We start from the raw sequence: 15,451 nt of genomic DNA, 5'->3' as shown, positions 1-15,451 counted from the left end.
TCAAACACAAGAATATCAAACAATAGGGCGGCTGAGTGGCGCAGTGGGCAAGGCGCTCGCCACTAACGCAGGATATGCTGGTATCGAGCCCAGCTACCGGCTTGACCAGTCGTCATACTAACACAATTGGCAGTGTTAGAGGGTGGGAAAGCCGGTGGGTGGGGATTGGACGTTGTGGACAGCGACTCCTACAGGTCGGTTGGTGCGCCTGTACAGCAGAATCAGGAAGTATCGGGGGCAGCGTGACGCCTCCCACGCGTTACTCCTCGCCACTGAGGTGTAAGGTTGAAAGGTGCGACAGGTGAAAAGATGCGACAGCTGCCTCCTCGTGTACCGGAGGGGACACGTGATGCAAGGCTTGGTCCTCACTGCAGCCGACCAGTGGGAGGCATAGTCTAGCAACGTTCGAGACAGGGGAGGGGAGAATTGAAGGGAGAATTGGCGAGGCGAAATTGGGATGGGAGAAAAATAGAAAAATAAGGAGAAAAAGTGGATTAAAAAAAAAAAAAAAAATCAAACAATCACCACGTCTCTCCTGCTAGTGGCCAGTAGGAGACAAACGTACACACTGTCAAAATTTACCAGATTTAACTGCTGGATACCATTCCATTTCCCGATGTGGTCCTATCATTTAGGGGACTTGAACAGGGTCCTACAGAGGATGTGATTGGTGTACGCTCCCTGGCCGTGGCCGAGAGTGCCTGGGCTGAGAAGGCTACCGGATCTGGGACTCCATGATGGAGAGGAGAGCCCGCTGGGTGATAATGAACCCTGTGTCTCCGTCGGTCTCTTCTTCTGCACAGGACTGGGCCAGCTGAAAGACACAGGACAGAGACATGGATGAGACACACTCTGGCATGGATTGATCTGGGGTCCATTCCAAAGGTTAAAAAATATAGAAAACAAGATTAAATTGACCAAAATCAAGAAAAAAAACTTGAAATAACCTTTAATTATCTGCCAGTGGAATAAGATAATTCAAGATAATTCTACTCAATATTGGACTTATTGTACCAAATACAAGATATTTTCATTTGATAAGATTTCATTTTTTGCAGTGTACAAATATGCAGCTACCTGGGCCTCCAGAGCACTTCTAGTGTCAGCGGACACACCAAAAACATCCTAGCAGATTCACACGCACATGACTCCATGAACATGAATAATCTCGAACAATTCTAAGGTAGTTTTAAGTTATTTCTCCGGCAGCGTGCGCTAATATGGATTCCGGCAGCGAGCGCGCAGCACAGCACCGCTGTTGAATCTTTTTTCAGGGGAAACACTGCGTTGGATTTTATGGCAATAGCGTTCAGGTTTGTTCGACCCGTGAGATATAATCACGAAAATCACGTCAATATTTTTTTTCACGTCAGCCGGCTGCAGCTTTGACAGCTGGGTAGTGTAGTTTTATGAAATGTCTACGTCCATCGAAAGCCCTGGGTCTCCTCTTTCTTAGGACTACAACGATTTCATGATGCCGTCATTTCCTCATGTCTAAATCATCCGGTTTCCGATGCAATGTGCAGAGATTTCTATAAGCTCATTTAGCTAATAACACTTAAAATCATTGGTAAACAAACGTAGTGTTGAAAATATACACTTTGACTGCTGTTTTGATAGTGTTAGGGTCTTTACTCTTGGCTACATTTGAAAAAGAAATGCAACATTACTTAATACGGACTGTATTGATCTATTTATGACGTGAAATAAATCCGGGTTAAGGGTTTAAAATACATCTGGAGCGGATCTTTAAAGGTCAACCTCCACGTTGTATTTTTGTTCAATAAACAATGTGGACTAGGCCAACAGTGGCTTTCATGAAGAAGGGGGAAAAAAAGTATTGAAATTGACCCAGTTTTAGCGTTTTTATCAAACATTTTGTCTGCCCAACACAATCACCACGCACGTGCATATTTTAATCAATGGTTCATAACGTGCGTGTGTAATCGAAATGATCGTCACAACAGGTGCAGGGCACCAGGGGGCTCACCAGGGGGCGCTGAGAGTCACACAGCTAGTGGCAGGCAGAGAGCCTTGCTACCATAGATATATGCTTGCTACTAGCCGAATGAAAATGTATCTGTTTCACCTCACTATTGCTCCGTGATTATAGCCATCCATCCATCTCTAAAGCTAACCACTATTTGTAAAAGCCACAACCACGTTACCATATTTGTAATAATGTAAATCATTGTGTTGTTGTACACATATTGTGTTTATAACGTTAGTAGATAACATAGCTTAGCTTGGTAGCTATTGTGCTAACAACATATCCCGACATCCGGCTCGCTGGCCGGCATGAACGGCCGACACAAAATGGTTCTCTCCTCTCTGTACACCCCGTCCCCACGGGTGCCCTGCCGGGGGGCCCATGGATGCGACGGCGGCGGCAGCCGTAGGGTGCTCGAGCCCGTAAAGGCTAGTGTTACACGATAGCTATGAGCTAACTAGCGCTGCGGGCTCCGGCGCCCTGCGGCCGCCGCTGTTGTCGAGTCCACAAGCTCCTCCGCGGGGACGGGGGCACACAAAGAGGAGAGAACCACCCGCAGGGACGGCGGGCTATAGGCTAACGTCAGTGAGTGTAGCAGGGACGGCGGAGATATAGGCTAACTGTGATGCACCGAGTGAGCCACCATTGATCTAGTACTATGACCCGGACGGACATAAGGCATACGTTTCCTGAAGTGACGTCACGGCCGTGCTAGGTGCTAGCGTCTGATAAGCTTTTAGATTCGGCTCATTAATATGCACCTGTTGTCCTGTTGTGACGTCGGCGTTTGATAAGCTTTTTTGATTCGCGCGTGCATGTTATTCGTGCGTGGACCTTTTTTTTTTTTTTTTTTTTTTAATTTTTTTTATTATTGCAAAACAAAACTTATTAAAAGTCAGTACTCAACACACAATGTATAATGAAACTTTCAGTAAAGGTGGTTAAAATATATGCAAGTACAGAATCAGGATAAAACAAAAATAGTCAATAATAACATTTTAACCGTATACAGTGTATATCCAGCGAAGTTACAATTATATAAATGTTAGTATATAATATACCCCTAATACCTATTTTCTAAAACCCTACACATATATGCTCCAGCTCAAACCCCCCCCTCCCGGACCCCCTCTTAGATAGTACCTCCATTATCCCTCACTCCTAACCAGACACTACCATTATAGGCTAGCTTTTATTCTCTCCACCACTTCTAACCACATTGACATTTTGGATTCATTGAGCCCCAGAATTCTTGCTGTAGATATTTCTTGATATATCACATCGAGATATGTAAGAAACCACACTTTCCGGCAAATTTTTTCCGGTTGAAACCAACGTGATGCGATCAGTTTTTTAGCTACTGTGATACCCGATAAAACCAATCTTTTTAGTTGTGGATTCACTGCAAACTCAAAAATGCGAGGTTTGATGCTGGTAATAACAACACCAGCTCACAAGCCTCGGCAATGGGGGGGGGGGGGTCGGCTGCTGATGGAGGCGCAGTGTTCAGGGTAACAGAGCATGAGGTGAGGCGGACCTTTAAAAAAGTGAATATCAGGAAGGCAGCAGGTCCGGACGGCATCCCCGGCCGCGTCCTAAAAGTCTGTGCCGACCAACTGGCCCCAGTATTCACTGACATATTTAACCTGTCCTTAGAACAGGCTGTCATCCCCACCTGCCTGAAGAAGTCCACTATTATCCCTGTACCCAAAAAATCCAAGCCTGCTTGCCTCAACGACTACCGCCCTGTAGCTCTCACCTCCATAGCCATGAAGTGCTTTGAGAAGCTAGTAAAGGGCTACATCTGCTCCTCCCTCCCCATCAACATGGACCCCCTGCAATTTGCATACCGCCCCAACAGGTCCACGGAGGACGCCATATCCCATGTGCTGCACACAGCAGCATCACACCTGGACAAGAGGCAGGGGAACTATGTGAGAATGCTATTCATCGACTACAGCTCGGCATTCAATACCATAGTCCCCTCCATACTCATAGCCAAGCTCAGGGACCTGGGCTTGGGCTATGACCTCTGCCAGTGGGTCTTGGACTTCCTGACTGGCAGACCCCAGGTGGTGAGAGCAGGCAACTGCACCTCCTCATCCATCACCCTCAACATAGGGGCCCCCCAGGGCTGTGTTCTGAGTCCCCTCCTCTACTCTCTGTACACACACGACTGTGTGGCTCAGCGGAGTAGCAATACAATCGTCAAATTTGCTGACGACACAGTGGTGGTGGGCCTGATCTCTGCCAACGACGAGAGGGCCTACCTGGAAGAGGTCAAGGTCCTGGCGGGATGGTGCCAGGAAAACAGCCTCTCCCTGAACGTCAGCAAAACAAAGGAGATGATTGTGGACTTCAGGAGGTCGGGGGTCAAGGACTACAGCCCCCTCAGCATCGACGGGGCACCGGTTGAGAGAGTCAACAGCTTCAAGTACCTCGGAGCCCACATATCCGAGGACTTGACATGGACCATACACATTAACAGTGTGGTGAAGAAGGCACGACAACGCCTCTACTTCCTCAGGCGCCTAAGGAAGTTCCAAGTCAGCCAGAAGATCCTTAAGAACTTCTACTCATGTACAATAGAGAGCATCTTGACCGGCAACATCACCTCCTGGTTTGGGAATAGCACTGCAAAAGACCAAAGCAGACTACAAAGAGTGACACGTTCAGCCGAACGCACAATTGGAGGGGGGCTCCCCACCCTCCAGAACATTTACTACAAGCGTTGCAAGGGGAAGGCTAAGAGAATTATTAAGGACTCGAGCCACCCGAACAACTGCCTCTTTGAACTGCTGCCGTCAGGCAAGCGATACAGGAGTCTCAAGGCGAGCACAGAAAGACTCAGAAGTAGCTTCTATCCCCAGGCCATCAGGCTGCTAAACGAACAATGAATGAACACTACACAACAACAACCACCAAACACACATAGCACACACATCCACACGCACACACTCACTTTAAACAAACACACTGTAGCACCCACTACACACACTTTATAGCACACACCCACTTTAAACAAACACACTGTAGCACCCACTCCCCACACTTTATATTTATGGATGAAGGATTGCACTACAACTCGTACACCTTACTGTAAATTGTACCTAAAATTGTACCTCATCCCATTTCTGCTTTGCACTAGATAGTACTGTACATTAGTACACTGCATAGTATTGTGTATTGTATATTATATGGTAACTCAGAACATTGTACATATGTCTATACCGAACAACTGTGACCTCATTTTCTTCTTCTAAATTCATGCTATATTATGTTATTATGTTATTTGATACTATCTTGTCTAGCACAGTCTCTGGAGCGTAACAGTAAGAAGCATTTTGTATGAAAGTATTCTGTACTTCTGTATGACAACTATTAAAGAACTTGAACTTGAGAACTTGAGAAAACATCATTCAATAGCAATACCGCGGGGTGTACAGGTATATTCCAAAATACGAGTATTGATAATTGTTGGGACACATCTTTCCAGAATGCCTTAACTGGTGGGCAGTCCCAATACATGTGCATAAATGTTCCTTCGTCCCCATTTGTACATTGGGAGCATTTGGAGTCTTGTATAAGCCCCATTTTGCACAGCCTTATAGGAGTCAAGTATGTCCTGTGAATATAGTTCAGATTGATTTGTTGATGATCCGGGTTCCTTGATGTAAGTCGGACATTTGCCCAGGCTCCTTGCCAATCAAAGTCATTTTCCAGGTCTGGTATATCCCTCCTCCAGACATTGTCTAGTTGAAGGGTTTCATACGAGGACGTTAGTAATTGATAATAAAAACCTGATACAAAACCTCCCAATGTATCTCTTTCATAGAAAAATGTGTGGTATCTGTGGTGTTCAATTGGTATGTGTAATGGAACAGCGTGAGATCTCATACAAAGTCGTAACTGTATGTAAAAAAGCCATGTGGACTCGGTGAGGTTAAACTTTATGCATATTTCGACATAACTACAGAGGCCCTTGTTATTAAAAATATCCCCTAATGAGTGTATGCCTCTCTCTTCCCATATAGGGAATCTTATAGGTCGTTTTCCCATTAAGAGAGCATTGTTATTGAATATGGGAGTGTGATTATGCCATACTTGAGGGTTAGGAAATTTCCTTTGTGTTTCCCGCCATGTCCTGATTGCATGGGTAATTATTGGGCCAAATTCTCGCTCACAATGCTTGATTGAAAGTTTAGTGTATGCTATGTCTTTCAATCTCTGTGGGGCTACTATGTTTTCTTCTAATTTTCTCCAAGATACCAAAGCCTCGGGGTCAAACCATATCTTCTTCAATGGTCTTAATGTGAAGGCATTAAAATATTGTAAAAAATCTGGGACTGCCATGCCACCGTCTGCTTTATTTCTCTGTGCGGTGGATCTTTTTATGCGAGGTGGTTTGTTATTCCAAATAAATTTGTATGTGGAGGTTTGTAATCTTTTCCAGTAGCCCTCTGGAGGAGGTAACGGAAGCATTGAGCTGAAGAAATTGATTCTTGGTAATACATCCATCTTAACTATTGATACCCTTGCCTGTACTGAGTTTTTAAGTTTTGCCCACCTGTCTAGGTCGTCTTTGATTTTGTTCTGTATTTTTGTGTAATTGTGCTTCACCGTTTGTCTTATGGTGGGAAATATTTCCACACCCAAGCATCTGAAATGTTTGACCATGGGTATCGCACCTGGGAGGGTTGTCTCTTTTTTTGCACTGGTGTTAAGCGGAAGAAAAGCCGACTTAGGCCAATTTATTTTAAATCCCGATAAATCACCAAAGTTCTCTATCAACTTGAGTATAAGCGGCAATGTGTTGTTGGGGTTTTGCATGAACAATATTACGTCGTCCGCATATAAACTAATTTTATGATGTGTGCCCTTGATTACTATTGGTTCTATTTGTTGGGATTGTCTTATAAATTGTGCTAAAGGTTCTAATGATAGATCGAATAGTCCGGGACTAAGAGGGCAACCTTGTCTGGCTGAGCGTGATACCGGAAAGATATCGGAGATGAATGTGCCTGTTGTAATCCTGGCCGATGGGTCCTTGTATAGTACTTTAATCATATCAATGAAACCTTTTCCTAACCCCATCCTTTCCAATACTGCCCATAGAAACGACCATTCCAACCTGTCAAATGCTTTCATAGCATCCAGGGATAGTATCGCCTTAGGTGTGATGTCCTCTTTGTCTGTATCTAGTACGTGCAGTATTCGCCTTATGTTATCATTGATCAGGCGACCTTTTATGAAGCCTGTTTGGTCCGGATGAACTAAAGACGTCATATGCTTTTGCAATCTGATGGCTAATATCTTAGAGTACAGTTTGACATCGGTTCCGAGGAGGCTTAAAGGACGGTAACTACCGCACTCAGTGGGGTCTTTGTCTTTTTTGTGAAGAACTGAAATGAGTGCGGTATTTTGGTGTTCAATGAAGCTTCCCTCTTTGACTGAGTATAAGATCATATTTAGTAATAAGGGTCCAAATATGTCCCAGCAAGAAATGTACATTTCTGATGGGATACCGTCAATTCCCGGAGCTTTGCCGTTTTTCATTCCGGATATGGCCTTCTTGAGTTCTTCTAATGTGATCGGTACTTCTAACTGTTTAGCGTCTTCCTCCGTAAGTTTAGGGAAAGTAATTTGATTAAGATATGTGTCTAATTTGTCTTGATCAAAGGTCGTTTCTGAGTTATATAAATCGGAGTAGAATTCTTTGAATGTATCGTTTATTATTTTGGGTTCTGTTACTAGAGCTTGTTGTTTCCTAATGGCAGTTATATCTGCAAATTTTGCATTAATTCTTAGTCGCATGGCTAATAGGTGACTAGGTTTAGAACCTTGGAAGTACTGCTGTTGTCTAGTGCTGCGTATTTGCAATTCCGATTTTTGTCTGTACATTGCTTTGATCTCTGTCTTTAGAATGTTAACTTGGTTATCTAGTCTAGTAGAGTTGTTGTATTTTAAAGAATTAAAAAGCGTTGAGTAAAGCGTTTCCATTTCAGACAGTTTTGTGTTTTGATTTTTGCGCAATATGGAGGTAAATCTATCCGAGAAATCCTTGATCATATTCTTTACCGACATCCATAATATTCTGGGATCTTGCACCGAGTTAGCATTATCCCGTAGGAATACTGTGAGAGCTTCTTTAATTTGTGTAATGAATTCCTTGTTGTTAAGCAGCATCGAATTAAAACGCCATCTTGGGGCCCGGGTAGATAGTGTACCAAATGTTGCTTTCAGGATTAAGTAGCAGTGATCTGACAGCGCATTGGGTGTCATTTCCACTTCATATTTATCAAATATTCTCGGGGATGCAAAGACGTAATCAATTCTGGATAGTGTGTTGTGTCTCGCCGAACGACAGGAGTACTTGCGGGTCATGGGGTTAAGTGAACGCCATAAATCAGTTACTCCTGTTGATTTCGACCAATCTTTTAATGCTTTAGATGAATTCTTTTGTTCGCTGGAGAAGGAAAGGTAAGTTTTGTCCATCCTTGGGTTCCAAATGGCATTAAAATCCGCACCTATTATATATGAGTACTCGGGATGGTTTAACATTTCTCCTGTTAGTGAAGTGAAGAAACCCACTTCGTACAAATTCGGGGCATATACCGCTGCCAATGCAATTTTCCTGTTATTGTGTATAATCCTAGCTATAGTTATGCGCCCCTCAGCATCCGACCATACCCCTTTCAATTCGATATTTAATTTGCGTCTGACGACTATGGCTACCCCTCTAGTTCTCGTAGCAAAAGAAGAGTGACTAATATTATGGTATATGTTATCCGCTAACGTATTTATGTCTCCCTCTAAAATGTGCGTTTCGCTTAATAGAGCCACGTCCACATGTTCTTTTTTCATCAGTGTGAGCACGCTTTTGCGCTTGTGTTGTTTGTTTATCCCACCGGTGTTCCATACCATTATATTCAAACTAGCCATAGTCTATGCATGTTTTCGTGTAGTTTTTGGTAATGTTTCTGGAGTATGAAGCTACAATAGATGCACATCCAATTAATGAGGTCCCGTTGAGAGCTGAGCTTAAAAACATATATATATACAAATAAAAATCCCCTATTTTCCCCTCACCCAGAAAGTCGAACATGCCTGTGTTCCAAGAACACATCCTCTGCGATTGACTTTCTCCCATGGTCCACCGGATTGCCCAAACTGAGCATTGTAATCCTAATTTTCCTATGCTAATTGCCATAGGATCTAACATTTCCATTCTATTGCAATAGAATGTCGCTTTTGGTCTTGCACCTTCCCTTACTGTAATGAAGTATTGTGATAAATAACATAAAAAATAAAATAAAAAAAGAGAATAAACCTTTATCGACATATTCCTTTGAACCCTCCACTAACGTGTGGGGGAAAAAAAGAGGAAAAGATTGTAGAGCAATATTGACACCTTAATGTGAAGAACATTGGAAAAGAATAATGTAAGTTAAAATATATTTAAAAAATATAGAGTAATATTGACACCTTAATGTGAAGAACATTGGAAAAGAACAATGTAAGTTAAAATATATTTAAAAATATAGAGTAATGAGAAGAAAAAATTTAATTAAATAAAAATCAATGGAAAGATATAGATAAGGAATAAGAGATAAATAGTTATCAACGTGGAGAAGCCACTAGAACCGATTTAACTGATTAGATAAGATAGAAAAGCAGCGCCTTTTAGCGCTTCAATGTGCCTTTAATGGAGTGATTACTTAAATTGTTAGAATAACCTTGCTGTGCTCATACGTTTATGTGTGGTTAATTTTTAAAGTATTATTAAGGACTGATTGCACTTTATTTAATTTATTATCTGCTATGTGTATACACACCGAATGTTATTGTTAGAGTTGTATGCTTCGTTGTCATGGTGCCTTATATTCTAGAAGGTTGTAGAATATACTAGTGCCTAGACTATTTTACTTTCCAGAATGATCTAGGAGACCCAGGGCATTTGAGCGATAAACCCAGAATATTCCAGATAGATCTTTTTGCAATGATATTTATTTGTCCCCTCAGAGACCAGAGACTGAAATTATAATGTATTATGAATCGTATTATACACAGTACACTTTGTTATAGACGACTTGCATATCGTTTGCTACTTTGATGAACACAACAATGTCATTCCAACACTGGTGGAATGACCTCATTGATGAACACAATAAAGCCATTCCAACACTGGTATATATTGAGAGAGAGGCTTAACTGTTTCCGGCATTTTCGTCATGCTTTGGGTTATTTGCTACATTTTGATTCAGGAAATCCTCAGCTTCAAAAGGTGTATATGGACCTGACCTGCGGCCGTTATTGCCCAAGAATGATAACAGCGCCGGATATGCTAGCCTTGGCTTGTAGCCGGCTTTGTACAGCTTTTGCATCACATCTTTGTATGGTAGACGTCGGATGATGGCCTCTTTGCTCAAATCTTCGTAGATAAATATTGGTTTATCACCATACTTCAGCTTCCCACGTTGGTTGCGAGCATATTTGATGATGTCATCCCTTGTTGTAGTTTTCCGCAGAGTGACAATGATGACTCTCGGCCCGTTGATACTTTGCCCCTGGGAACCGATTCTGTAAACTTGTTCCACTTCTGGCACTTTGTTTGGATCGGTGTTATCCAAAATCGTTGATAACTCTTTTGGAAAGTCGGTGTCTTCGCAGTTCACTGCTTCATCAAGCCCCACAATGCGGATGTTATTCCGCCTGTGGTAACGTTGGGTTTCTAGTTGCCTCTCCATCGCTTCGTTTTTAAGCCCTTGTATTTCTCTCCGATATTCCTCTTTCACTCTTTCCATCTCTTCTCCCATCTGTGTCATGCCACCTTCGTTCGCCTTGACTGCTTTTGTGTTTTCTGTCACCGAAATCTCCACTGTCGTGATTCGCTTTGACTGTGCATCGATCGCTTTCTTGACTTCTTCTAATTTCTCATCGATGCGATCGAATTTAGCCTCGATGCGATCGAATTTAGCATCGACGTTTGCCTCGAGCGCCTTGATGTGTGTAATCTGCAGGTTAGACTGTTCTACCATCTGTTCTTTCATCAGGTTAGACTGTTCTACCATCAGGTTAGTCAGTGTGTTGAAATCGGGTGGATTTCTGCTTTCTTCAGTTGGCGGCATATGGTAGATAGATGCAGTGACGTTGGAATCCATAAATCTGGCTGCTCTCGCTTTCACGGAGCTTGATTCTGTACCTTCTGTTATGTTGGTCTCTATTAACTCTCTTTCGGGGTCCGTAATCGATGATCCCGGTAAATTGTCCTCTTCCTTCTCCTCCTCGGAGCTTGTCGCCGTCGGCTCAGAACCAGCGACGGTTAGGACGTGTCTTGCTCGTTTTTTTACGTCCTGCGCCGTTGAAGTTGCCGTAGTTATTTTCTCTGTCGCCTTTCTACCTTTAACCATTTTTGTCTTTTGATATGGTTAGTGGAGGGTCTTAACAATACATACGATGTGGTCTATTCTCTTTCTTTACTGTCCAAATAATGTTTTTAAACGAAATTAGCGTTGGTGGGAGCGGAGCAATTGCAAAATGCGTGTGCTACATGTTGTAGCTAAACCGAAGTGCGTGGACCTTTTTAACTCTTTCAGAGTGGCATTTCCGGTGTCAAATGGAAAAAAATAAATAATGAAATTATATACCAATGATGTAAACTACCCATAATTGATCAGTAGGGTTTAACCTGGAGGTTGGGCTTTAAAGGGGACATGCATTGCTATTCCTAGCACTATTTGGGCAACTTTACACAATTCCTGTGACTCTATTGAAGACATCTGTAAGCTTTTATTAAAAAAAAATCATTGTTTTATATTTCTAATCAAGTACTCAAAAGCCACATTTTTCTCACTTTGGATTTCAGGCTGTGTTGGCCTGGCTCCGCCCATAAGCACTGTGTAAATGAGTATGTGCTACTGCTGCTTCCCCACGAGGTCCAGGTTGTGTGTAAATGAGTATGTGCTACTGCTGCTTCCCCACAAGGTCTAGGTTGTGTGTAAATGAGTATGTGCTACTGCTGCTTCCCCGCAAGGTCTAGGTTGTGTGTAAATGAGTATGTGCTACTGCTGCTTCCCCACGAGGTCCAGGTTGTGTGTAAATGAGTATGTGCTACTGCTGCTTCCCCGCGAGGTCCAGGTTGTGTGTAAATGAGTATGTGCTACTGCTGCTTCCCTGCAAGGTCCAGGTTGTGTGTAAATGAGTATGTGCTACTGCTGCTTCCTCGCGCGAGGTTTGTTTCCCCGACAGAAGCTCCTCTCTCTCTCTCTCCCTCTCTATCTCTCTCTCCCCTCTCTCTCTCACTCGCTCGTTGTCTGCCTCGCTCTGAGGAAGTGTCGGGTTACACTATCTGCCTGCTCTGTTTGCTGTCGCTGTCAACCATAGAGGGGGCGTTAGTTATGCAAATCAGTGCTATATTAACGTCACAGAAACCGTCAAATCAGAACAGTTTAGTTGAGTGAGGGAGGATCTTGTGAACTCGAGACTAGACTGATGAGTCAATATGGTAATTAGAGACACAGACCCATTGATACTAACCTGTATTACTATAAAACCATGCTAAACACAGAAAAAAGGCATTTATAATGCATGTCCCCTTTAAAGTAAAGGAACCTACCTAAGTCTCTGTGGTGATGGGTAAGACAGAACCGTGTTCTTCCACTTGGTGATGTAGGGGAACCTCTCTGGGTCGATGTCAATGTTCTCCACAGCACACATAACCTCTCTGTCCAACCTGCTGGGAGAGTCCCTGCCACACACATCAACACTTTACTACTAGGACATTGCTTTAGTTAGTTATTCATTAACTCATTCAGCGCCGGGGATTAGTCGGGCCCTGTGGTCGCATTGCCACACGTTAAAATATAGGACTGAGTCACCTTGTTTGTAGAGCTATAACTATATTCTATATTATAGCTATGGATACAATACTATGGCCCATTTGACACCACCTATCTATCGTTCAAAATCTGAGAGAATAAATTTTTTCATCCATACGCTCCCGTCTTATACCGTGGTGAATATAAGTATGGTTTTAGAGCGGTCTAGGGTAATTCATGAAATCCTGAGTTAAAGCCCTATACGTCGATTCCACTATAGACGTTGCCATGTCTTGCCTGTATATGCTATTATCCAGAAATCAAATCTACATCATTATGTTCCATCATGAATGCATGAAAGGGGGGTCGTGATTATTTGATTGTCAGTAACGGCATTCGCATTGAACACTATCGGTCGGTATGAAAGCATTGCAGGATCAAGCTAAAATTGACGTCAAATCGCCCTTACCTGTGGCCGGGAGTATTCCAAAAATAATATTCCAATTGTTTGATCGCCATCTGGTACACCCGATGTCCATTTGGTCCACGGCATAACCCACCACAACATATGGATCGGGGATATTTGACGCGCTTTAATGGAACCGGGAGAACCACTCCATTCGCCCGACAAGGAAAAGTGAGACCGGAGACATTTGGCCGTTACACAGGCCAAGATACAAGGTTTCAAAGGGTGCTCGATACGCCATCTAGCTGGATGCGGTTGGTATTGCACTTTGGCGAACTCAGACTCATTCCCTATGGTAACACAGAGGTCCCCGGATGAATAATGAATAAAAATATCGGGGAAAAAAGGAAAAACAATCAAATAACGTATATATACGTGGTTGGCGTTCAATGGTTGTCGGCCAAACACGTATATAAACGTGGATGGCGCAAATTGAGTTAAACAACATTATTTAATGATGAACAAATCAAGTACAAACAATGTTGATAATGAGTTATAAATAATGTAGAACTAATTTGTAAATGTTATACAAATATAGTTATAAATGATTTAATAATAATTTACGAATGTATATATATGGTTTGTTCATGATTAGTTCATTATCTACAAATACCTTATAAAGGTCTTATAACTGAGTGTTATTATAAAGTGTTACCAAATAAGGTAATGTAAAAAGGGTAGGCAATTATAAGCCTCGGCTTCAGCCTATACCTTTTCGGTCATTTTCTTTCGTTTTTAAATGTTCTACTACTATGCTTTGTAAAAGAAGGCCGAAATAAAATCATCCATTCATTCATTCATAAAATCATTCATTCATTCACTTACCCTTCAATGAACATGGCCTGACTTGTGGAGAGTTCTTGTATGAGCGCTGTGTCCTCAGCGGTGTCTCCTGTTGACTGACAGGATGAGTAAGAGGACACAGAATCCTTTCTGTCCCTCCTGTCCTCTCCGGGATAATCAGACCACTCTGACCCATCATCTGCAGTCAGATAGTCCTCTGAACAGCAGCTGGATAGCTCCTCTTCTTCCTGTCTCTGCTCTAGGAGTGCAAAATGAGGAAGGGTCAAATAATCATGACTTTGATATCAGATTTCCTAAGTCAGGCTAACTGACTCCTATTGATTCCAAGTGTTGCATCAAGACATTTATTGTCTTTCTATTACCCTGCCCATACCTGTACCTCCCCATCCCCCCTGCCCCATGCTGCTATGATGCCTGATCCCTGCATTTCCCCAATAAAGGAATATCTTATCTTTGAATTGCGGGATACATAGAAACCAGGTTGGATGCTGCATATTACTACTGTTTACACTAATAACATGCAATGACATTTGGGGGACAAAAACATAATTTCCCTACTGCACAGTAGGAGCTGTTTTTTTTTACCTACTGAACCTACAGTGCTGTGGGCAGTTGGGTTATTAGCTTCTGTCTGATTGTGTAGGTAGTACCAAGGGTAGTAGGGTTAGTAGCTTCTGTCTGATTGTGTAGGTAGCAAGGTTAGTAGCTAATGTCTGATTGGTTAAGTACTGAGGGTAGTAGGGTTAGTAACTTCTGTCTGATTGTGTAGGTACTGAGGGTAGTAGGGTTAGTAGCTTCTGTTTGATTGTGTAGGTACTGAGGGTAGTAGGGTTACTAGCGACTGTTTGATTGTGTAGGTACTGAGGGTAGTAGGGTTACTAGCGACTGTTTGATTGTGTAGGTACTGAGGGTAGTAGGGTTTTGATTGATTGATTGAAAACTTTATTAACAGATTGCAGAATGGGTACAATACAGTACAGCTCAATACACACAATTGTTAAGGGGATGCAGACCAGAGAAAGACTTTCGTCTTGTTTACATCAGGGTCCCCCATTTTCAATTCATCAGGACATATATGACATACATGACATACAGATAGTCAGTACTGCTACATCTATACATTTATGACATACCAGATTTGCAAATACAGTACTGTTTGTGATACAGAAGGAGTCAAGAAAAGGGAGTATATACATTTGACGTAGAAACTGTACATTGGAGGAGGTTGGGTGGGGGGGGTTGGGTACATTGGGATATTGACAACCATACTGGGTAATTTACATTGGAGGTGGTTGGGGGGGGGGGGGGGGCACACTGTATAAACAAGTAAAACTGTACATTGAGGGGGGGGGAGGAGACACTGTACAAACAAAC

General features: G+C 42.6%; 1 protein-coding gene across 1 annotated transcript in view; it reads right to left on the bottom strand.

Annotated features, from left to right (window-relative positions):
- Nucleotides 1–15,451, bottom strand: part of LOC311236677 (ankyrin repeat and LEM domain-containing protein 2-like) — a 79,090-nt gene continuing 63,639 nt past the window's right edge. Inside the window, exons 13-15 of the mRNA XM_084324393.1 lie at nucleotides 14,099–14,315; nucleotides 12,606–12,737; nucleotides 1–814 (exon numbers count right to left, since the gene is read on the bottom strand). Of these exons, the coding sequence (XP_084180519.1) occupies nucleotides 628–814; nucleotides 12,606–12,737; nucleotides 14,099–14,315 (536 nt within the window). The 3' untranslated portion in view covers nucleotides 1–627. The remainder of the gene's footprint in view (nucleotides 815–12,605; nucleotides 12,738–14,098; nucleotides 14,316–15,451) is intronic.

This window comes from Notolepis coatsorum (assembly GCF_963971535.1).
Source record: "Notolepis coatsorum genome assembly, chromosome: 11".
NCBI lineage: Eukaryota > Metazoa > Chordata > Actinopteri > Aulopiformes > Paralepididae > Notolepis > Notolepis coatsorum.
Note: the sequence above shows the minus strand (reverse complement) of the source record. Positions and strands in the feature narration are given on the sequence as shown.